Source organism: Cyprinus carpio, chromosome A24 (genome assembly GCF_018340385.1).
Source record: "Cyprinus carpio isolate SPL01 chromosome A24, ASM1834038v1, whole genome shotgun sequence".
Classification (NCBI taxonomy): domain Eukaryota; kingdom Metazoa; phylum Chordata; class Actinopteri; order Cypriniformes; family Cyprinidae; genus Cyprinus; species Cyprinus carpio.
Genome location: NC_056595.1, coordinates 21266047 through 21291513, shown reverse-complemented (window position 1 = coordinate 21291513; position 25467 = coordinate 21266047). Strand labels below are relative to the sequence as shown.

Below are 25467 nucleotides of genomic sequence, written 5' to 3'. Positions count from 1 at the left end.
TATGTTTGTCTTTTCCTTTGCTTTGTAGTGTCATGAAGTATAATGTGATAAAGTACTTTAAAATAATGAAAATAAAAATAATGTAAAATAAAATTATAAAAACATAGTCAAAAGATGTTTGATTTAGTTTTTTATGATTGTTTAAAAAATATATATATATATATATATATATATATATATATATATATTTTTTGTTGGGTAATTTCCCCCACATTAAAATAATACAAATAAAATAATTCAAAATAATAAAATTAACTTTGGTAATTTCATTAAAAAAAATTATAACTTTTAAGACATTTTCTATTTTTGTTGGGTAGTTTCACCCACATTAAAATAATACAAATAATATAAAAAATAATTAAAATAATAAAATAACAATTTAAATTATAATTAATTAATAATTGAATGAAAATAATCATTCTCATTTTTTTTTTTTTGAGTAGTTTCACTCACATGAAAATAATAAAACATAATTAAAAATAACAAAAATTTTAATTCATATTAAATAACTTTAATAATTTAATAAAAATAAGACACTTTGTGGGGTAGTTTCACGCACTTTAAAATAATAAAAATTATTTAAAAAAAAGTCAAAATTAAATAAATTAAATACAAATTTTCAGACAATACTTTCTATTTTTTGTTGGATAATTTCTTCCACATTTTTACACTTGTAATACTAGTGGTTTATGGCATAGTCATTATCGAAAATGACCCATCAGACTACACGGGAATTAGCATAAAATGTAATATTGGTATGGAAAACTGAAATGTAACTGTTTCTCAGATCCGGACTGGGCCAGTCTGAACCTCGGCGCTCTGATCTGTATCGAGTGCTCCGGGATGCACAGGAACCTGGGCACGCATCTGTCCCGCGTACGGTCTCTGGACCTGGACGACTGGCCTGTGGAGCTCAGCATGGTGATGACGGCCATCGGGAACGCCATGGCCAACAGTGTATGGGAGGGCTGTGTGGAAGGATACACCAAACCTGGGGTGGACAGCACCAGGTGGGTCACCTGTCCACAGCATTAGCTTTTAAGTCAAAAAATCATCATGACACGATTCTTTTCCTATGAACTGAAGTAATGTTTATAATAGATTTGTTAACTAATAAAATCAAATAATTTTATTAGTTAACGACAAAGTTTCCATCCAGTTTGCTAGCAACTTTCCTTTCTATTTTGCACAAGTTTAAAAACAAAATTAAAAGGCTGCAATTTCATTAGATATATGCACTACATGTTTCAGAGTTGTTTTACACGTGAGCAGTTCATGATCTGGTGTTTTCAGTGTCTCAGAGCGGCTGGGTTTACAATAAATGCTGCTCCACATGAACTCTATCTCTGCATCTGTTCTGAGTTCGGGTCTCTTATAATGTGCTTTTGATAACGCAATAAGTGCCAATTGTCAACAAAATAGACTCTTTAGGCTTCCTGCATATTTCTTCCAGAATGAAAGCTTGATTGTTTAACATTCAAAAATGAATCAAGACAAGCGTAAATATTAGTATTAGTGTGAAATTATTTTTGTTGTTATTATTACTCAGTTTTTACAGTGAAGAATTAAAACTGTAGTCTCTTATTTTTTCATTTTTTCATTTAATACCAATAATGATGATAATAACAACTATTATTTAAGAATTAACATTAATATAATATAATTTTTGGCTAAATTTTGCAGCTCTAAAGCAAGCACAGCAAACCTGGAGCTTTTTTTTTAAATTGCGTTCTAAATTGCCATTTTTATCAGAACAATCACAATTCGTAGTCGATTTGAATAATGTTTGGACTTCTTAATCATGTTCTATAAATGTTTTATGAATTAAACACTCAATGTGTCAACATTAAACATGGCGGCTGTAAGCGTAGTATTTGAAGATGGGGCTCTTTTTTCAGGATGTGAAAGCGTATTCGATAAGCATTAGATTCAGTGTCAGTTAAATGATCAATGACTGGATCGTGTCAGAGTCTTCACCCAAATCATCGCTCCATTAGTGCTGTTTGAAGAAGATGAGATACTACAGGAGATAATAGGGTCCATAGACCATTGTCTGGAGCTGCTCACCTGCTCCGCTTCCAGGCGATGTCTCGAGGTGTTTCCCCCCTTTAAGCCTGACACACTCGCTCACATTCCCAATCTGTCTAATGACCTGGAGAAAAGAGTGTTTTTGGTGGCAATTAAGGACACTATTACAGTCCCAAACCGCTCCCCTTGGGGCTGAACTGAGAGCTCTCGATGGCTCTGACAGCTATCCATCACTCAGAGGGGTGTATCAGTCACTCCTGAGGGTATGAATCCCGTCAGACACCTTCACACCGCCTGGCCTGCGCTTTGGTCTAGTGCATCATAATGCAGGATTTATTGTAATGCTGCTGCATTGGCAGCTGAACTCTGTCTTATGCCTTTATCTCTCAGATCAGACTGAGACATGCTGTTGGAATGGCAGTATCTATCATGCATGTGTGTGTTACGGATGTCAATGATGCCTAAAAGGGTGTGGCTTGTTGAGGAGAGTTCTGCTCTTGCTTTTCTCAGTGACTGAACTTATGATTTTTGCCTAGTGCATGATTAAACAGGTCAAAGAAATCCCACAGATTTAAACCGAAGGAGGTCATGTCAAGATATTATTGTCAACAATATTATTGAGATATGACAATAGGAAACCAACTAGCAGCCATCTAAAACTCCTTAGCAACCACATAGCAACATAATAAAAACACTTGGAATACCTTAGCAACTGCATAGCAACACCTTGGCAACCTATTATACTCTATCATCATGGTGACCAGCACCACTCAGATTTTGAAACTCGAGTTGCTTTTACGCTACAGCCAATAACCAGTATGATGACTTTATGATATTATGAATTTATTTTTACATTTTTTATTAATTTAGATTTGTGTTCAAACCAAATGTGCTTTGAGAAAACCACATTTAAAGGTGCTGTATAAAATAAAGTTGTATTTATTTATTTATTTATTTATTTATTTATTTATTTATTTATTTATTTATTTATTTATGTATTTAAGGCTGGTATTATAAATATATTCTGTTTTTATGAGGTCTTGTAATTGTATATTGTATTCATTTTTTCATGTATTATACATACATATATATATATATATATATATATGCATGCTGATATGGCAATAAAAATAAATTAATTAATTATTTTATGAGAGCTGGCATTTGAAAAGAGTCAAAATAATTTTAGAATAATATTCAGGGTTATTGCCATCAAGTAAAACTATTAAAAAAAATTCTTCATTGAAATTAAGCTGAAATAAAATAAAAAATAAATATGACAATAAATATTAGATAATAAATTTCAATTAAACGAAAATTTGAAATGTTGCCTTGGCAAATAACTGTAACAAGTTAACTTAAGTGTTTAAGTAGATGTAGCAAAGTTACTAACTGGAAATAAATAAAAACTGTACAAAAATTAAAAATGAAATAAAGAAATTTATAAAACAAAAGCACATAAAATTGCTATAAATGTAACTAATATGAACTAAAAATATCAAAATAAAATTCAGAAAATTAATAGAAAACTATAATAGTATATAGATAATACTAGAATAATTGATAATGCTATTATTTTAAAGTATTGTATTGTACTAAAAATGTTATTATAATATATAGTTGGAATTGGGAAAATTATTCGCTTTTATGATATTATTATATTATTTGCTTCCAACTGGCCAATCATAGCCTGGCATATCTGTCATATCTGCAGATACTAATACAGATATTGTGCATTACTGATTTAATAGTGTGTTTGTTATTGATTAATACAGGGTGCATTTTCTGAGGGATTTCATAAAAGTGAATTTCAGGGAAATCAGCCTTCAGACTTAGATTTGTCTCTACCTGTGTATTAGTTTATCTTTGTTTACCTGCTGTGATATCGGTTTACAAGAGATTGGAGTGACCTGCTGCTTCATAGCCAGCCAGTGTCAGGATTTCCCTCAGTGGAGAACGTTAACAAAGATGTAACAACTGCCCTACAAAAGAGTGCGAGCAGCAGATAACGTGTAAAGGAACATGGTCCTTTCTCACCATCTCCTCACCACCCGGGGTGCTTCAGCTTTCTGTCTCTGGAGGCGAGTGATGGCTCACAGTTATCTATCGAGTGCTTGGCGGACTGCAGCTGAGTGCTTTTGACTTGATGAAAGATTATTGATGCTGATATCCCCCTCACACCTCAGTCGTCAGGACGGGCTCACTGCCGGAGGAGGGAATGTTTTTCATTGTCAGGAGAATCTGATGGTTCACGGCATCCTCCATTTCTCCCATTCTCTCACCCGCTCGGACAAAAACTGAAAATCTCATTACCGTCATAACTGATTTTCCTCAGCCAAAGAGTAGTGGGTGAAGCATGGTGTGTATTCAGAGTGCATATATATATATTCGATATGCAGTCATCAGGGTGCATTTGTTTTTTCAACCATATGACAATAATTACTAGCGTATTATATATATATATATATATATATATAATATATTATAATATATATATATATATATATATATATATATATATATATATACATAACATTTTATATATATTATATATATATATATATATATATATATATATATATATATATATATATATATATATTAGATATATAATATATATATATATATATATTTATATATATATATATATACACATATACTTTTAATTTTAATTCAGTTTTTTTTTTTTAAGTAATTTTAGCATTTCTACTTATTACAATTATTTGCCAAAAGCAACATTCCGATTTAGTTTAAGTTTTTAATAATTTAATTTAATTAGTTAATTGTATTTAATTTAAATTAAATTTAAATTTTTATTTAAGCTTAATAAAAATTATGAAAAATGTTTTTAAAAGTTTAAGTTAACATTAATAACCCTGAATATTATTACAAAATTATTAACTCATTTTAAGCACCAGTTCTCATGAAATAATTTATTACCTACACTATATTAGAATTAATATAGTAATAATCGTTTATAATATAAAAATTATAAGATTAAAAGATTTTGTGTTTGTAAGAGAAAATATTTTTTGTATTATAAATGATTATTGCTATATTAATTCTATGTTAGAGTGTGTGTGCATATTAAATCAAAAGATGGTCCAAGAAAACAGCTGGAAATTTGAAAACTTCAGTGAGTAAAAAGATGGTCCAAGAAAACAGCTGAGATTTCCTGAGTCACAGTTACAGTGTTGGTCATTCACTCATTGGTATGAATGGGTCATTTGGACGATCAATTATATATGTATCATCAAAATGTCGTTTGACATCAGTGAGTTGAGTAATCGGGCTCGTTTTACCGTCGTGAAGTCAGGCAGGATTGATTTAAATCTCATCACGGAGGTGAAAACTAACATTCGAGTGAGGGTGACAAGTCTCAGTGTCCCACCAACACACCTAAAGACCAATTTAAAAACCAAAACACAAACAAAACAACCGCCATGCGCTGCTGTAATGGGCTCCAGATTACTCGCGTACACACTTTACCATGAGCTAAACACAAATACTCTTATGTGACAAAATCTTACACTGTGGGATCATAATGATAGCTAAATTTGTACCACTATCTTAACACTGTCACTGGTGATATTACTGACTAGGTTTTTGTTGTTGTTGTTGTTGTTGTTTTTTAGATTTATAGATAATCAGTTCTCAGGAAAGGTAGAAATTTTGGATTTAATTAAATTAATCTTATGTATTTTTTTTTTCATTCATTCCATCCAAGCACTTTTAAAAAAATCAATCAAAAATTATTTTTTATAGTATTTTTAAAAAGAGCTCATAAAAGTTTAAAATCTTAGAATTTTTTTTAAACAATGGTGAAAGTTTAATACCATCAAGATGTATTTAAATGTGTTTATTTTACATTATTTATTTTATTTATTCCGTTCAAGCACATTATAGTATGGAGATTTTAAATGTATTTATTTAACATTTTTTATTTTTGTATCATAAGTTTGAAATGTCAAACATTATTATATTTTCTCCCACCGTGATGATAAACAGCCAAATTTCAGTTATTGTACCTATTATAAATCCAGCTTTGACTTGGAAACTTAATGCGTGTCTGCTGATGTGTTTCCAGCTGTTGAAATTATAAATATTGTTTTAATTATTGAGCAGCGTCAATCGATCATGGAGCTCTGTAGGTACTCTATTAAGCAGATTGATAGATTTATGATAGATTTACACAGTTTTGCCATGAATTCTGGTGTGGCCATCAATCTTGCTGGGGTAGAGAGGATAGAGGCGCTGCAGAGGTTGGCTCATCCGAAGCTCTTTAGAGCTTAAATTAGAAATTGGCAGTTGTGTGTGTTTTCGCATCAACTCTAATTACCTGACACCCTTGTGCCACAAGACTGAGAGAATTCTTTCAGTTGTTGGTGAGACGGGATGCTGACGATTTACACACGTGTTTGGCTTTGATTAGAAACGCTACGTCAGATTATTGCTCTTATAACTCGGTTTAATGTTGTAACCTTGAGTTTAACATTAAACATTAAATATATGTTTATATCCGTATCTGTATCAGGGTTATTATAGTTAACTAATAAATATAGTAAAAAAAAAAATCAACTTTAATTTCATAAAATACACTCTTAAAAATAAAGGTGCTTCACAATGCCATAGAAGAACCTTTTTGTCTAAATGGTTCAATAAAGAACCTTTAACATTTGAAGAACCTTTCTGTTTCACAAAAGGTTTGTTGTGGAGAAGGAAGGTTCTTCACATTATAAAAAGGTAAGAAAGAATTGGTTCTTTAAAGAACCTTTGACTGAATGGTTCTTTGTGGAACCATAAATGGTTCTTCTGGGGCATCGCTTGAAGTACAGTACCTTTTGAAGCACCTTTATTTTTAAGTGTGTAAACTGAAATAACAAAATATTTTAGAAAGTTATTTATTGATTGATTTAAATTTAATTATTTTATTTCAGTTAATTGGGAAAACAACATTTCTAATTTTCATTTCGTTTAATCAGATGCGCTAAAATAACTACAATTGAATTAAAAATGAGTAGAACCTATATTTAAAAAAAATCATAAAAATCATGGAAACGCAACAAATTTAATAAAACTTTTAAATTCAAATGAAAACATTCTAAAAATACGAACTAATTAAAAAAAATGAATAAAAACTCTGTAATACTTAAATAACACTGATTTGTATCTGTTATGTATCTTTCTGTCTATCTGTATCTATTTATATATGGTGTCTCTCCATTGCTCAACTCTTTATTTTCCTTCTTTTCGTTGCTCTTTTGTGGCTGGACTGAAAGAGATAGCGATTGTGTGGCTCACACACACACACAATGCCCTTCGGTCAGAGCAGGTAATAGCTCTGATGATCCTCCAGTTTGTTTGAGAAATAATTTGCCGTTGCATCTTCGCCACAGGGCAGTGGCACTAATACAAATGAATCACTTCACTAACCTCTTTCCCCCTCTTACACGCCGTCAATCCTTCCTCTCTTTCCCACCTGTCCTCTTTTCGCTTTCCTTCTTCAGTGGTCGGGGTTGTGTTTCTTGTGTTTGAGCAGATCTTCATGTGGGTTCAGATGTTGTTTTGTTTCCATTAATGTGTTTTTTGTATGTTTTAGCCAATCAGGCGAGAGCTAGTGTTTGATTGATAGCTCAGTTATAAAGTAATGTATGGTAACAGATGTGACAGGTTTATTAGACACCAGAACTAGTAAAAAAATAAATAAATAATACAATACAATTAGACAGCGCAATGGGGCAGTTTACATTATTTTGAGGTTTCACTAAAGGTTTGAGATCAGTTTCAGGAATCGGCTGTAATTGTAAGTACATTAGCACATACAGCGGCTGACTTAAATACTTGAATGATAAATGTTTGGCATCATGAATTGCTTTTGCTGTCGCACATTTTCTTTTTCCCTTCTGGCAATGAAAATGTGTTTTGCTCTCTTGTGGTACATTTTTCAAAATATTGTTTGTGCTCTCATAGCCCGCTACAGAAAATGTATTCAAGACAAGAAACATGTTTTTATTTTTCAACATTTTTACGATGGTCAGATGATTGGCTGCTTATAGATAGATAGATAGATAGATAGATAGATAGATAGATAGATAGATAGATAGATAGATAGATAATTTTTATATATAAAATCTGGTAGTTAATCAGTAATAAAAATCACCCACAAAGAATATTTATAATAATTTTTATATATAAAATCTGGTAGTTAATCAGTAATAAAAATCACCCACAAAGAAAATTTATTCTGTTAGTAAGGTCTCCATTGTGAACCTTAAACGAAAGTTTGGTACTATTTTAGCTTCACAATGCAACTAACTGATAATGAATCAGTTTTAATTTATAAGTTGATTATTTTTTATTTAATGATTATTATTTTTTTAATGTTACAAATATTATTATTTAATGAAAAAAAAGGCGTCCGTTTTGCAAAATAGGGCATCCTAAACAGCAAGTGAGTTATTAAATGTTGCTGTTGTTGGTTAAAAAAAAACAGCAAAAACAGGAATATTATGAAATATTATTACAATTTAAAATAACTAATTTTGATTTGAATATATTTTCAAATTTAATTTATTCTTGTGATGCAAAGCTGAATTTTCAGCATCATTCCTCCAGTCATCAGTGTCACATGATCCTTCAGAAATCATTCGAATATGCTGATTTGCTGCTCAAGAAACATTTCTGAATATTATTATTATCAGTGTTGAATACAGTGCCGCTTCATATTTTTGAACGATAGTATAGTCAACTCTCAGTTTGTGGTTTGGTTAATTAAAACATTTTTTTTTGAAACACAAACATTAACAAATAATAAGAATCACACATACTCAAGAAACATAAAAACTAAAGCTGTGTTTGTGTGTGTTAAGTGTGTAGTACGTGAAGCGTCATTCATAACAGTGAACTACACACTGACACCGTCTCATTGCAAACACTCCCCCTCTCTTTCTTTCTCTCTCTCTCCTTTACAAACACTCATTCCCTGCTGGGAGGGTGGTTGGGATCTGTTTGATGTGTCTTTTGAGAGTTTCAGGGGGTTGTTTTGTGTTTGTGTGCCGGCGAGGCCCTTCAGAAGTTCCCCTTCCTCTGAGCCCCACTTACCTCCATGAACCCATTCACTTCCTGGCCCTGCGTTCTGATTGGTCGTTTGATGAAGAGGGCATTCACCTTCCTCCACGCCCTCGTCATTTGTGTCTCAGATGGTCCACTTTCACTTGCATGTCCAATTGCTTTTGGGTCTTCCTGGAGAGACGCCTCCCCTCGAGTGTGCGCTACATAGGGACCCTCTCATAAATCCCTGTGTGCTGTTTAGTGTGGGTTGAGTAATTGCCCTGTTGTTTCTTCCTCCGTATTGGAGTTCATTCATCTGTTCCTGATTCTCTGGGCCAGCCTACAGGAATCACTTTCCCGTTTCCGTGATCATTAGGGTCAGGTGATGCTAGAAAAGCTCTTGTAAAAGCTTGACTCAATACCACATTCCAGCTGACCTCAAAAAAACATGAGGCTAATGTTAATGTATTCAACAGGAAATCTGGAGCCAAGCTCTATTTTATCCATCTGTATTTGTTGTGAAAAGTGGGCTGTAATATTCGCATTTGAAGTATTATATTAATATTACATTTAACATGTTATCATTAATATAATTGTATTTTAATGTTTTTTATATTTTTATAGTTTATAATTAAAAAGTATTTATATTAATTTTATAAGTGTATATACATATATGCAATATGTAGTTACAATTAATTATGTAAAATAATATATATAGTGTATATATTTGTAAGATATTTTAAATATATAGTTATAATTTTATATATATATATATATATATATATATATATATATATATATATATATATATATATATTACATTCATATTAATAATAGTTTTGTTATAATAATTATTCTTAATTTGTTTATATATATATATGAGTGTGTGTATTATATTTCAAAATCATTTAGAATTAACTGTATTTACATTAAATTGATAATATTATTTGTTATGTCACCATAAACTTTATTCCTTTTTCCAATATGAAACATATTAAATATTACTATATACTATATAATTATTAATTATAAATAGATAAACATAAATCTAAAAATTAAAACTCCACTCACAATTGAAATATTATTAATATTACAAATATACATTTTACAATGAATTATATTTTAATGTTTATTATAAAATACCATAAACATTAATAAAAAATATTATTTATAAAAATTCAATTATATTTTTTTGTAAATGTCGATAACAGCCTTTTTTCTTAAGAATAATGTGCACCTATCAATCATGCACAATAAAACATTAAGAAAGTAGTAAAGGTCAGCACTAATTTCATGTTGACTTTGATGATTTATTATTGAGTGACATTATTAAGTGTTAATGTTATTGTTGAAGAGCACTTGGCATTTAAAAAAATATAAATTCAAGTTGGATATAAAGAGCACTTGGTCTCCTTTTCAGGCTTATAGTCTCTCTCACACTCGAGTCCCCTGATGTCCCCCAAGCAACCCTGATATTCACTGCAAATATGTGTGTACCAGTGTGTGTGTGTGTGTGTGTGTGTGTGTGTGTGTGTTTCCTGAATGTGGTTTTCTCCCCCTGCAGAGAGAATCTTCCCTCCATCTCATCACTCTTTCGTGGCCTCCTCGTTCCTCCCTCGCTTTTGACACGCTAAAGCTGCACATTTTATTTTTCTTCCTCCTGCCGAGAGGAAGTGTCTTTTCATGGCTCCTCCACACACTCCCATGTGTTTGGATTGGGTCTCCATTTCAAACAAAAGTCTGAGGCGGGATTACCAGCCCCTCTCTTCCTCTCTTTCACACTTCTCCTTTCAAGTGGTAGTGACCGGGGGCTTTCACAGTTCGGGTGTATGGAATGGCAGTGACCGGGGGATTTGAGAAGCCTGTTGCTGCTTCTGAAATCTTCCTCCTTCCTTTTCAAGGACAGGTGACCGTAAACTGACTGAGAGAACGTTTAAAAGCTTCATACCTATTTGGATTAGTTGTGTATGGAAGCTTAAATACATGCAAAATGATGTTTAAATCCTCCTCTAATGTCCTGATATCTTGTAAATCTCATCTCAAATAAATAGAAACAGTTTAGCGACTTCCATTAATCTGAGAGTCCCATAGCAAAGCAATTATTTCATTTTATTTTGAATTTGGAGAGATAACAAAGCTCCAACAACAACAAAAAAAGTACATCATTTATTTTAATGTATTTGTTTTTAATTGTGGATAGATATCAAAAAGTACCTTATTTTATTTTGAATGTGGACAAATATAAAATAAAATAAAAAATAAGTTACTCCTTGTTGTTTTTAGAAGTTAATTTTATCTTATTTTGCATTCAAAGTGAATGTGGACAGAAATATGTGGACTAAAAATAACTATTTTATTTTACCAAATTAATTTTTAACTTTACCATTTATTTTATTTTACATTGAAAAATTTTAATAATAAATTTCACCTATATAATAAATCACCAAAAATAAAAAAAAATTAACTTTTTTATTTTATTTTATTTTTATTTTATTTTATTTTATTTTATTTTATTTTATTTTATTTTATTTTATTTTATTTTACAGTCAAAGTGAATGTGAACAGATGCCACAGAACTCCTAAAAATAACTTTATTTTATTTAAACTGTTTTATTTTTTTACTTTACCATTTTATTTTATTTTGTTATATAAATAAAACTCCAAAATTACAAAAAAACAACAAATCTCCAAAATATATATATATATATATAATTATTTTTTTTTTTTTTATTTATATAATTTTATTATTGTATATTACAGTCCAAAGTAATGTGAACAATGCCACAGAACTCCCTAAAAATAACTTTATATATAATATATATATACGAAAGCTTTATGTGAAGAATATATAATTATTATTATTATTATTATTATTTTATCAAAAAAATTGCATACGAAAGCTTTATGTGAAGAAAAGACTAAAATTTGTTGAAAATAAAATACAGTCAAATATGGTGTCTTAAATACAATGTCAGGCCAAATTGAGTTTCTTGACCAATCTTCACTGACGTCAAACCTGCCTCTTTTCATCTTATTGCACCATATTTGATTTCAGATTTGATCTGTTCCTCACAGAAATCCGTCATGTCTTCAAAGGACTTGGAATATAATCTACAAATAGTATGTTCCACTTCTATGGTTCCTTTATGTTCATTTAGGAAGCTTGACTGGAAAAATTGCAGCGTGAACATTCATCAAAGCATCTCCTTTTGTTTTCCATTGAAGAAAAGAAAGTCACACAAACAAAATTTTCATTTCATCAAAAGTCACTTTTGGTGACCCGGTGAATCTGTGATGAATGAATCTGAATCTGTCATTCCACTTGTCAAAAGTGAGTCTTCCTTGTTAAACTAGTGTAAACTTCCCCAAACCTCTCGCGCTTTAAACCTCTCTCCTCCTGAAGTTTAAGAGTCGCCCACCCTCTTAAACCCCTGCGATGGCATGGTGGGTTTCCTGTAAAGAATTCAGATGAAGAGAGAACAACAGGGTGGGTCTCCTCAGAAGAAAAACAAGCTTTGAAAGATTGACTGCTGAAGGAGGAGGGGAGGGAGGATAATTATACACACACACACACTCTCTGAAGAACAATTCACTGAGCCCAGAGTCCATTCAATTGCTCTCTGCCTTGTTCACAAAGACCTGTCAGGATTTTCAGGGAAACAGCATTAAAGATGTGGCTTACTTAATTAGCTCATGCCATTGTTGCCAAAGTGACTTAAACAACACTTGCTCGTACAGACGCGATTGTCTTCGGGGGAATATAATGGTGGCACGGGATAACAGATTATCAGTTTGGAGATGCGACAACATTTGTTCTGCTTCATAAAGCCAGTGTTGTTCATAGTAAGAGTGTACTTCTGAAACGCATGCAAAGGCTGAGATGTAACTGCTGACTGGAGTCATTTCATTAGATGTTAAGTGGTTCCTTTTAGTGTTTTAGGTCAAGATTGTTTGGTTGCTTATTTTCTTTTTAATTTTTTAATGCCATTGCACCTCCCGTAAGACACTGATTACAGACTGTTGAAAAGATTAGAAGAAACTTCTTGCATTTGGGTTTGTGAATTTTCTTATGGAAATGTGAGTGGAGCTTGTTGGCACGATGATGGGGTGCTTTTCCTCATCTGTTCTTCATATTTCTTTGGATTTGTGCGATTGAAATGCTAGTAAGTGTGTTTGAGACTAGTGGTCGACCGATATATCGTCAAACGACCGTGGTCAATGTCTAATACAGATTGCTGAGAAAGCAACCACCTAAAAGCACTTCTGCTTGGCCGATGTGTTTGAGGCGGGACTTTTATTTTGATGGCACTGAGAACATTCTCCCTCTTGTTTACTGTCGTTGTTAACAGTTCTGTCTTATACGGATAGAAGTCTGTCTAATAATCAGAAAGGTTAAACAAAGGAATTAATGTATACAGAAAGTATTACGATTACTTATTTATTATTAGTAATAGAAAGGCAAACATAATACTTTCTTGTTTGCCGTCAACATTAAGGAAATACGCATTTATATAATTTTAACAAATCTTTGAATGACTAATGAACATTTAATTTCACAAACATTGCAAACTTAGTCGAATCCAGCTGTGAGATCTTGAGAAGTGTGCATTTTTATCCAGCATGATGGCGTGTTCTCTGTGTGACGGTCGGTCAGTGTGAATTAAATGCTTTAAACTTGTGATTTCAAATTATGCTGCACTTTATGCATTTGCCCACTGTCATATTCATGTCATTTTCACTGTGTGCTGTATGTAAAATGAGTTTTACCCTTGCTTTATTTGAAAAATATGATTCCCAATGCACACAAACTTCCCAGAATACTGAGTGCCCTGTTGGTTACAGTGTTTACTTCCTTTTTAATTATATTTTTATTAAATATTTATTCATTTGTGAAAAATACTTTGTGATCTAAAGCACAAGTATGTTTATTTTTACACATTTATTTTTTTAATCCATAGTCAAATGATTTCAAATTTCTTAAATATTAATAATAATGTAAAAAAAAAATTATATCGGTCCCCTGCTTTCCAAGATATCGGCATCGGCTGTCAAAAACAATGTCGGTCGACCACTAGTTGAGACGTATGAATTTGTCCCCCGTCAGAGGAAGTGTATGTTGTTTGATGATAATGAAGGGGTGTGGCTTCATGTAATGATGAAAAAATTTAAAAGAATATCAGTAGAGTGCTGACTATATATAGACTTGTATAGAAGTGTATATTTCATTAAGAATAATTCAATACTAGCCACCCCATTCTCATCTATAGTGTAACTGTCAATATTTCTGTCATTTCTCTCTATCATCTTGTTGGTTTGTTGTCGTCAACATTAGCGTTGTGGTTATGGTGACGGTGTCTTTGTGGAGTCTCATCCCGGGGGAAACCCGTCACCCGACATCTCTCCAGACTCTCTTTACCTCTATCAGCTCTCTTCTGTGTGTCACTCACCCCAGCGAGGCAAACAACAGCTCCTTTCTGCTTCTCTTATCACCCGCCGCACGGGGTCAGCGGGTCAGACCGCCACTGAGCATGCTCAGATACGCTTGTATCGATTTTAGTTTAGCGCCGTACCCCTCGCCATCGCCATGAATGCCAGCTGAAGAGAGGAGAGGGGGCGGCTGGGTGATAGAGAGGGATAGATAGAAATGGTGCGTGCGGAAGAGTTAGTCTCCATTCTCTGGTCCGAGTGTGTCTCTTTCAGCCCTTTTCTTTGGGCCTTCGATCTGGCGAGCTGCCGGTGGCCCCCTAGAGGGTTGAGGGGCCAGTGTTGAGAGGGCCTCCTTTGTGGGGATTCACCGGGCAGGACTGACAACACTGACAAAAAAAAAAAAAAAAAAAAAAAAAACACAGCTTCCCCCCAACGCACACACTCCTGGATTGTCCACGATAGACATGCCGTTCACAATGTGTAACCTTTCGATAGCCAGACAGACTTTAACCCTCTAGATTCTGATGGAAAACCAGTCTAAAGGAAGTTAATGCTGCGGATGTGTGATTTGTACGTTTAACCTGCTTCCCTTGTGACCTCTATCATAATCAGAACTGAATTACTCCGGACCTCCTCAAAGTCACAGATATGATTCTGTCAGAAATACAGACTCTGCTGGGATTGTCATATATTCATAAGTTGCAAAGTTTATCTAATGTATCAAAGTCACATTTAACCAGTGGTTGCCAAAGTAGGACGAAGACTGGAGGTGATATTAGAGCTGGGTGAATTTATACACTATAATTTTATAGGCATTAAATACACTGTACAGTATTATTTAAAGTATAATGATTATAAAGAATTTAATGCAAATATTAAATATAAATATTATATCTAGATTGTCAACCTTATTGAAAATTGTTAAATATCCTATAAATGTTTAATTTTATTTACTTATTTATTTTGGAAAACATGCCTTAATTTTTAACAAGCTTTGTTGTTTGTTTAGTTCATAAAAATTGGTGTTAAAAACAGGAGAAAAAAATACAATGAATATAATATAATATAATATAATATAATATAATATAATATATAATATAATATAATATAATATAATATAATATAATATAGATTCTATGTACAACACTACACTATAAATTAGATTTTTTTTTTTAAATTAAGTCAGGAATTGTCATTTCTACCAAAAGAACTAAAACAATAAAAATCTTGAAAAATAAATATATAAAATAATAAAATAAAATATATAAAAATTATAAAGACGTGTTCCATAGTTGTTTTTAATCAGTATATGTATGTATAGATTATAACTATTTAAATTTATAGAACAAAACCTATTACTAAGCAACTATATTTACATACATACATTTTTACTGAAATATTTTAAAATGTGGATTTTATAAAAAAAAAAAAAAGATTTTGTTGAGTCAGTGTTTTGATTTGATTCCCTATAACAGAATGGTGTTAGCTATCAGAAAGACCACTGATAAACAAAACATTGTGTTTACATGAATAAAAAGTAGAGCTCTGTTTGTGTCCTCATTCTCAGGGAAGTGAAGGAGCGCTGGATCCGGGCGAAGTACGAGCAGAAGTTGTTCCTGGTGGGACTTCCTCAGTCAGACGTGCCGCTGGGACAGCAGCTCCTGCGGGCCGTGGTGGAGGACGACCTGAGGCTGGTGGTTCTCCTGCTGGCCCACGGCACCAAAGAAGAGGTCAACGAGACGTACGGGGACGGCGACGGACGTACCGCCCTGCACCTGTCCTGCGCCATGGCTAATGTGGTCATCACGCAGCTGCTTATCTGGGTAAGGACTCGCTTTTTGCAACCTCCTTTCATTCTTAAGGGTACATCCATTATTAATTTCGTTCTTTATTTCAGTACGGTGTGGACGTGAAGAGTCGCGACGCCCGCGGTCAGACGCCGCTGTCCTACGCCCAGCGAGCAGGAAGCCAGGAGTGCGTCGACATCCTCATCCAACATGGTTGTCCCGGTGATGGCGGCGAACTGTCGACGCCCACAGCCACCCGACACAATCCCAACATCAACAATAACGCTCAATGCGAGCTGAACCGTAGTGTTAGCATCATGTGATCGTGGCCCACAGTTTCTCTAGTGTCTCTTCTCAGAGCGTCCACCGGTGATGTTGATGTTCCCATAGATGCTGCTCTCATTAAATGGCATCATTTCTCTCAGCGGTACGTCTTTATTAGGAAACTGTGTGTAGTGCCACATGTGTCACGTAAACCCATTACCCCATGACGACTTCCTGTGACCAATGTTAGCGTACAGCGAGAATTAGCAGTGTTAACATTATCAATCCGTGTTATTTTTAAGCTGAAGAAAATAAGGTTTTTAAGGATCCTTTCTTGTGTGTGTATAGAACAAAGAAACTAAATGATGGGCAACAGGTTCAAAAAGATAGGTTTTTTTTTTTAAGGTGCATCAGTTTAGAAATAATCAGATGACAGTAATGGATCCTCTGCATTGTGCCCACACGTTTTTGTCCATCAGAACATTAAATTATGTTGTTAAAGGGAAAATTCTGTTATTGTTTACTGTCCCTCATGTCATTCCATACAGGTTTAAAATGACATGACACAGAGTAAATAATGACAGAAATGTCAGTTTTGGGTGGACTATACCATTAAATCAGCAATTTTGGTGAAACCTGTCAAAAACATGTCTGTGTATTGCACCTTAAAGTCAAAAGAAAAAAATAGCTTTAATACTTTAATTTTAAGGTTTAAATAAGGGGGTAAATAATTGTATTTTTATTTTAATCACTACAAAATACTGTATTACAATAATGAGAATAATATGAAAAGAAATAAACAGAAAAAAATATATATTGAGAATATATAAAAATATATCCAGATGCATTTCAGTAATTAAAATTTTGGTGGGAAAAAATGTGTGTGGTGGGGGGAGGGGTGCAAAAATATTCCTTGACTTTTTTTTAAATGCAAAATATATTTTCTCATTTTATTTTGACTTTGAGGTGACCAGGATATGTTCTTGTGAGTTTTACGCAAATTTCCATAAATGCTTCATTAAATTCAACTTAATTGTGATTATTCTGATTTATGCTAAAAAAAAAAAAAAAAAAAAAACATTTAAGTGCATATTTCACTAAAACGTCACACATTTTATGGTTGTACTACCATTGTGCCCTTAAACGAAGCTTAGAAACACTAAGGCTACTGGGTAACACATTACCATTTGTGGCATCAGTGCAATATAACTAAACCCAAATCATCATACTCATTGCTATTTTACATTTAGCCTCTACGTGATTGTCTTGGAAGGGCTTGATTGCCTGACGAATACTGTGTTATTGCCGATGCCTTGTGCAAATCATTTCTGGACCGGTCTGAAGTGTTCTTCTAACTGTTTGATACTGACGTCCCTAATGACAGATCCATTCAGTAGCAGCGGACGGTACCGACACACTAGATTACGAAATAAGACGCTCTCGCCGTTAACTCCTGTGAGAGTCTAATGACCTCCACACTTGTGACTGTGTGGCTGTTTTTGTATCCATTAGAATCCAGACGTATGTTTCTAATCGAATGGGATGGATGGGATCGTGATGTGGATAATGTACAGATGTGTGTAGAAAATAGCTTTTCCTGCTCCCTCTTGCAGCTAGTTGTGTGTCGTGTGGGCAATTTCTGGATGAGATGGCCGTTACGTACCCATCTGAAACCTATCAGCCTTAACCCTCGTTTGCTAGTGTGTACGCCGTCAACTTTTACTTGAAATATGAAATCATGATTAGAACTTAATTCATATTTGGCACATGTGAGTTAAAGGGAATGCTGTAAAGCGAGAGGGAGATGTTGAAACTCTTTAATGAGTCCTTACCAGACAGTATTTTTAAGTTTACATGATTTTTTAGGCGTTTTACCTTCTAGCGGGTACATTTTCTTTCTTTTCGAGTCAGATTTGTACATGCAACCCTCATCTAACTAAGCTTTAGGAGAATTGCCATTGATTTTAAATGCAACATCTTTTAAACCTGTTTAATTCTGGAGGCTCATCCCCAACATCATGCATGGAAGGTTACCCTCTTGATGTTCATAAAGTGAACATGTATCAAGGTTATGATCATTTTTTTTAAATATACGTTGAGTTTGGGCTCCTGTGTATGATGTGAGGTTGCTAAGATGAGCTTTTGGGAATATGGCAGTTGAAAATTATAAACACTTGCCTGTCATCCCTGTGACTGCCGGCTTATTGAATGCTGGGATGCACCCATAAAGCTCCTCAAGTAGCCGTATAGCAGAGAGAAGCACCGTTTTGTTTTAAAGTTGTTTTTGGTACCTGGTTTTGGGTCTCAATGTATCCACATTGTCTGGCCGTTAAGGTACTTTGTGTATTATATGTACATTTGACATATTTATAAAAGCAAGATGTAAATAATTCCTTTTGTTGTTGCTTTTATTGAGTTGTTGGATAACTTTCTGTTGTTTCTTTTATTTGCCATTGTTTTTAAATGCTCCTTCTGAACGTGATGGAGCGCTTTCATGAGAGTTAGCTGTTGTGTGACTGGATGCTTGGCTGGCTATTGACATAATAAACACTCCAATAAAATGATTTATACCATGAATGCTGAGAAATTTTGTCATTCATTCCATGATCATAAGGTTATGAAAATGTGTGACTGCCAAAATGTCTTTTATCTCAACTCTCTAAACGCGATCATGGAAAACCAGGATATATGGTTTTTAAAAATATTTTCATAAAAAGTTGTTGGAATCTTTTAGCTTTGAGGCCATCAATAGCTAGTGTTGTCATAAAAGCGGACTAGTTAGCTTTGAAATAGCATGTTTTGTGCATATTGTGTACATATTTTGTCAGATTATAGAAGAACTCGAGCACTTCTTACAGAAAATCAGACCAAAATATTATAGCATCATCTTTTACTTGTATCGAGCTGATTTTTTTTCCATTGGTTTTTGGATTATTACAGAAAAGAAGCTCTGTGACCAACAAATGTTTATGATTCTTACACATTTCGGTCAATGTGATAATTTTCACAAATGAAACCAACCTGTATGAATTTTGAAGCCTAAATGCAATTGCCAAAAGCTAAAGTTTTGGCTTTAAACAATCATGTCAACACAACAATTAAATTTATTAAAAATTCTGAGCTAGAATAGTGCGCAACTGTAAAGCTGTAAAAGTGGACTGAGTAGCCTAGATGAGTTTACCTGTGTGCTGCCTTGTGCTTGATATGTATGTATTATTTTTATGTCTTAGAATTAAAGCCTGTGTTATCCACAGACCATATTTCAGGCATTACAAAAAAAAAAATTAAGTAAATTTAAAAAACCCCATTGACGTCAGGTCGATGGAACCGGAAGTTCAGTACCACCTGAATGGTTATGACATAAACAAAATGATGCCATCTGTATTTTTCCTGGAAGATTTCAAATTTGTGCTGAAAGCTAGTGTTGTTTACATATTAGCATATAGATGCTCAGCTCAAAGCTACCAGACATGGACTAAAAGTCCATTTTGCTTTCATAGGCTGTTTAATTGTCATTTTATGTTTTCTTTCCTTGCATTCTCTCAATCTTGCGTTTATCACTTGTTCTTTCTTTCCCGTCCTCGTTTGGATTCTCCGCGTCTCTCACTCTCTCGCTCGCTCTTCTCAGTGCGTTAATTTGCCTGAGAATGCATTAGCTGTAATGAGAGCTGAAGGCCGAGGGAATCCTCCAGGGTTCCATTAATCATGGCCCCTCAGACAGCCAACCTTGATTACAAGTGGCAAGAAATTCATTAGAGCCGCGCCTCTGACAACTTTTATCTCCGCCACTAGCTCTGACTCATTAGGCAGCCAAATTAAGGCTATGATGGCACTGATGAAATTCATCGCTTGTTTATTCTGTGTGATTTGATGCATCTGCCCATACATCAGCGGCGTGGGCGTCCAGCAGACACTCCCCAGGATTCAGGCCTCGCGCTTCCCGTCCCTCCTCTTCGAAGACTCGGCTGCCGCCGCGGTTCCTCCGTTTCCGGAGAACGGCACGCTGAGGAACGGGAATAGCCGGAACTTTGCGCTTCCTAACGACCCGTTAATGAAACAAATGCTCGGATATCAATTAAACAATAAATCTGATTGTCATAATGAGAGTGTTCCGCTCTTGACAAGCTGTGCTGGTACTCCCATCACCGCATCCTCGGAACAGCACCTTGTTTAATTTCTCTTTATTCTATTTTTTTTTCTGTTCATTTTTTTTTTTTTATTTTTTTTTTTTTTTTTTTTTTTTTTTTTGTGGCGGTGCTATAATAATTAAAGCTAGTATAATTGGCATAATGAGAATGCTAATTAGCAGAGTCTCTAAATGAGGGGATATGTAAATGCAACAGCTCATAGGCATTTACCACTAGCGGTTACTGGAGGCTGAAGCAATTAACTTACACACTCGTGTCAGAGCGACATGCTGACAATACAAGTCAAAAAAGTTCAGAGATTCCTCATTAGTTTATGAGATTGTTTTCTGCGCGCATAATTTATGGGATTGTTTTGGGGAATTGTGTTTGGTGCTTTAAGTGAGCTCGGTTTCATCACATAAAACTAAATGTAAAGACATGAGCTCTGCAACAGGTGAGCTGGTGTCTTGCAGAAGGTCAGGGTGCAGTTTTCTCCAGGGTGTGGATTCACGTCTCAGTGTCGCTTTCCTCCTGCTTATTAGCACTTATGAGAGAAAACAGTTGCTGGTGTGTCATACTTCATGGTACGTTACACTTTGCATCCTGTTGCTGTTTCTGGCAATGAAAGCAGTTCCAGTTACATCCACACTGGTTGTGCCTGATTCGTGTAGCTCAAACATTAGTCCATATGCCAGAGTTATGGGTTCGATTCCCAGGGAATGCATGAACTGATTAAAAAAATGACATTTAAGTCACTTTGAGATAAACATGTCTAATGCTGATGAGGCCAGCTTAAACTAAAACCAGTTTAGGCTGGATTAAACTTTTTTTTCCCTAGTTGGGATAAGTAACTCTTTTTAAAAACTTGCAATTTATAAAGTTTGTCACATAGTTCACTTTAATTTTAAAGACGTTCTGTTCCAGCAGCGCTTTCATTTTGGTCTCCATTTGCATATTGCCAAAAGTGTACTGCTGAAAGACCAAAAGCAGCCTTCATTATCACTATACTTCTAGCCCAGATTTCTGATTATTTCATGCATCATACATCAACATTTTAATAAATAAAAATGACTTTAATAACAATCTTAATAAAGATTTATGTTAATTTAACACTATATTTAACTAAATGTTAGTATATGCATTAACATTAAAACAATGGAACATTAACGTGCCATGTGGCCAAGACTTTATTGAATTACATTGAAGTATCTTGAAAAATTCTGTACCTATTAATTAAATGTATATGATTGTGTTTTCCCAGAGTACTTTTATAATTTACGCTATAGTCTTCATATTATACTCCTGTACATATATTTTACGTTACATTCCTGTAGCTTAAACAGCATGGTGCTAGCAATGGCATGATCATGGGTTCGATTCCCAGGGAATACATGAATTGATAAAATGTTTATCTTGAATGCAATTTAAGTCGCTTCAGATAAACACATCTGCCAAATGCATAAATGTAAATAGTTTACCTTCATGCAAATCAGTTTTTTATATGTTGATGTAGTCTGTGAACGACTGTAGTGACTGAATGAGACTCAACCCTGGAACGAGAGTAGACCCAGCATGGTCTTTTACTCTCTCCTGTAATGATTGATGTTGAAGTTCATTACAGTGTGTTGGATATGACCAGTGTAATAGAGCTTCATCACTCTCATCTGAGACAGCACGGCCTCCCAAAGAGAGACAAATGAGTCCTGTGCTCATTAACAAAAAAACCTCTCTCTGTCACACACACACACACACACACACACACACACACACACACACACACACTTCCTTTAGATCATCTGTACTGGTCATCATAGAGTCAAATGATTGTTGTCTGCTGCTTTGGGTCAATGTCTGTCTTTCTCAATTACATGTGGTTGTAAAAGTATGCTTTCATATTCATTGTCTCTTTCAAATTCCCCTCTGATTATACAAGAAAGCCATACTTTTCAGTGAATAAGGGAAAAGGTGAGACTTTCAAGTCACAGCTAAGTACAGCACATCATGCACATTAAATGAATTGAATACATTTGTGTAAAATATTGTGTAGCATGAAGGTTGTCATGCAGTTAGTTTTCATCAAGTGCCTAAAAACTAAATCTTTCTTATGTATTTTCCTCATGTGACTGTATATTCTCATGATTTAACATGATAAATAACGTGTTTTTCACTGAATCAAATGCATTTTGCGTCAAGGCTCAACGGTTAGTTATTGTTTCATGTCAAAGTCATAAAAATTTAATATCAGCAGCATAATTTTGTGTTAAATGAACATTTAAACTGCATATCGCATGTTTGGTCTTTTTTTCTGAAGGAGGCAAAAAGAAATGATACAGACCAATAATGCTGATTTAAAGAGAAGAGAAGATGCGTAGGGCTCAAGCTTCACAATGTTTCCTACTTCTGAAAAATAAAATCAAATAATGCTATGTTCATGTTTAATAGAAGGATAATCATTTTACCCCATGGTCTCTTGACGCTGATGAGAGATGTGCTCTATTACCTGCTCAAAATGCATCAAATAAAGTAAATCTGCTGGATGTAAAGAAGAGATAAGACACCTTTAAAGGGTCCACAACTATTTCAACTAGAAGAAAAGAAAATAGAGATCTGAGTCAGTGACCTGGGCATTAAAACAATAAATGCCCTTGAAAGAAATATTGCAAGATTAACATTTCCTGGTGTTATTTCTAATATCTTGATATTAAAAGATTCAACAGTGGAAAGTAGATACATTGTTTTGTATAAATGTATATACTTAGAAAATTAATACAGTATTATTTACTTTGTATTATTAATTGGACTTTATAATTACATAATTACATTTATTTTTAAGGATGAGTAAATTAAATATACATAAAGAAATAATAACTATATATAAATAATTGTCAGTAGTCACATTATGCTTTAGAATAATGTCTGGTAAAAAAAAAATATCTATCAATGATTCAGTGAGTTGATCAATAATTAATTAATTCGATGACAAACACTTAAACAGTATTTAAGAAGAACCAACATGCATGCAATGAATACATTTCTCCTTTAAACAGTTTTATGCAACCATACTGCACATTTATGGTGACGTCGATGGGAATTTATCACTCTGTCTGTGTGTTCTTGAGCTTATTTATTTCCATCACCGTTTTTTATTTCCACAAAGAACTGGGGGAGATTCCGCCTCTAAGGGACAGGAATGCTTTAAGAGCACATGCAAAAATGGTCGAACGGCCCGTTGAAATCATACGGGGAAATTAGACAACAAATGGCAACATGCAAAAACTCACTAGGCAGCAACTTATAAATACTTATTTTTTAAAAAATGTCTCTTTACAGTCTCGTATAGTGCACATTTGTGTCGCATGGACACATTTGATAGGCTATTTACAAATGTACAAAATAATAAATTAAAAATAAAGACATTTTAGGGGAGAGAAGGAAATGAACAAACCTGAAAGTAATGTCGATATTGAACAGATAGCCTACAAAATTCTATAACACCCTACGATAAAATACAAAAAAATTAAATTCATAAAAACTCAAAAACCAATAATATACGTTCAGGTTCCATAAACTTTGATTCATATAGGCTTTTCAAAATTGCATGTATAGCCTATATAAACCGATGATCCGTTAAGCATTGTATAGGCCTCAAGTTTTTAATTGAAAGTCGACAAAGTGTTTCTTAAAAGTCACTGAATATCCTTCTAGGTGTGCTTCATGCATCTGTAGCGTGTGACCCCTGACCTGTGGGATCGCGGGTCATGTAAATGTTCGTTTGAGGAGTTAATTGTTCATTGAAGAGTTCATGGCCTGCTGCCCGGTTCGATCTGTTGATGCTGACTCCGAACCGCGAACCTGTTGACGTGCACGGGAATGGGCACAACGATTTTGGGGTTCCGGACGGGCTCCCCGGATCTGTTGTTGACGTTCCCGGCTTTGATCCGTTTCCATTTGGCCCTGCGGTTCTGGAACCAGATTTTGACCTGGACCTCGCTGAGTTTGAGCGCGTGCGCGATCTGCGAGCGCTCGGTGAGGGACAGATATTTCTTACAGTGAAACTCCTTCTCGAGTTCCAGCAGCTGTTCACTAGTGAAAGCAGTCCGCCTCCTCCGGCTCTTTCCCGCCGAGCCGCCCGGCGGTAACGCGTCCTGTGAGCCGCCTTTGAGTTTGCTTTTCTGGGACGCTGAAGCGCAGGTGTTCCCGTCGGAGAAGCTTTCGTTCTCGCTGTCGGCTGAACTGTCCTCCCTGTCACTGCACGCGGCCTCCGCTGATTTCAGGTCCAGTTTCTCATCATCTGAACTGTAGAGCTTGGTTTCGCCTGAAGAGAATGAAAATTAAGAGAATAATCATTACAGATATTCCACACAGATGTGGTCAGTTCAAGGGACAAATGTAGTAGGCCTTGGCTATTTATGATAAACATTTCGACCCACTAAAATTGAAGTTCAGTTAATGCATAACAGGTGGTGACGAACTGCAGCCAAAAGTAATTTTTGACAACCCAGAATTAATTACTGATAATAAAAAAAAAAAAAAAAATCTAGTTGAAATCAAATACAAATTATTTGTTAAATTATGTAACAAGATGAAAATATTAAAGTTTGCACGAACGTTACTGCAGTAATTGATAATCATTGCTTTGTGCTTCATTTTAAACTTTAATTCTACAGACATTAATTCATAAATATCCTAAAGCATAATAAAATACAACAAGAGCGTATAATTGCTGGCCTGTCTACATATTCAGTCTACTAAAACTGACTTTGGTGGTTACCTTAAATTTTTAC

General features: G+C 34.2%; 2 protein-coding genes across 5 annotated transcripts in view; one reads left to right on the top strand and one right to left on the bottom strand.

The window, feature by feature from the left end:
• The window catches only part of LOC109088406 (arf-GAP with GTPase, ANK repeat and PH domain-containing protein 3-like), a 148828-nt gene extending 129695 nt beyond the window's left edge, over window positions 1–19133 (top strand). For all 4 annotated transcript variants that reach the window (XM_042714644.1, XM_042714646.1, XM_042714645.1 and 1 more), the window contains exons 16-18: window positions 788–1010; window positions 16073–16328; window positions 16403–19133. In XM_042714644.1, coding sequence (XP_042570578.1) covers window positions 788–1010; window positions 16073–16328; window positions 16403–16615 — 692 coding nt within the window. In that variant the 3' untranslated portion in view covers window positions 16616–19133. The remainder of the gene's footprint in view (window positions 1–787; window positions 1011–16072; window positions 16329–16402) is intronic.
• Window positions 19134–24483: 5350 nt separating this feature from the next.
• LOC109050449 (homeobox protein GBX-1-like) overlaps window positions 24484–25467 on the bottom strand; it is a 2722-nt gene continuing 1738 nt past the window's right edge. Inside the window, exon 2 of the mRNA XM_019068060.2 lies at window positions 24484–24998. Coding sequence (XP_018923605.2) covers window positions 24484–24998 — 515 coding nt within the window. The remainder of the gene's footprint in view (window positions 24999–25467) is intronic.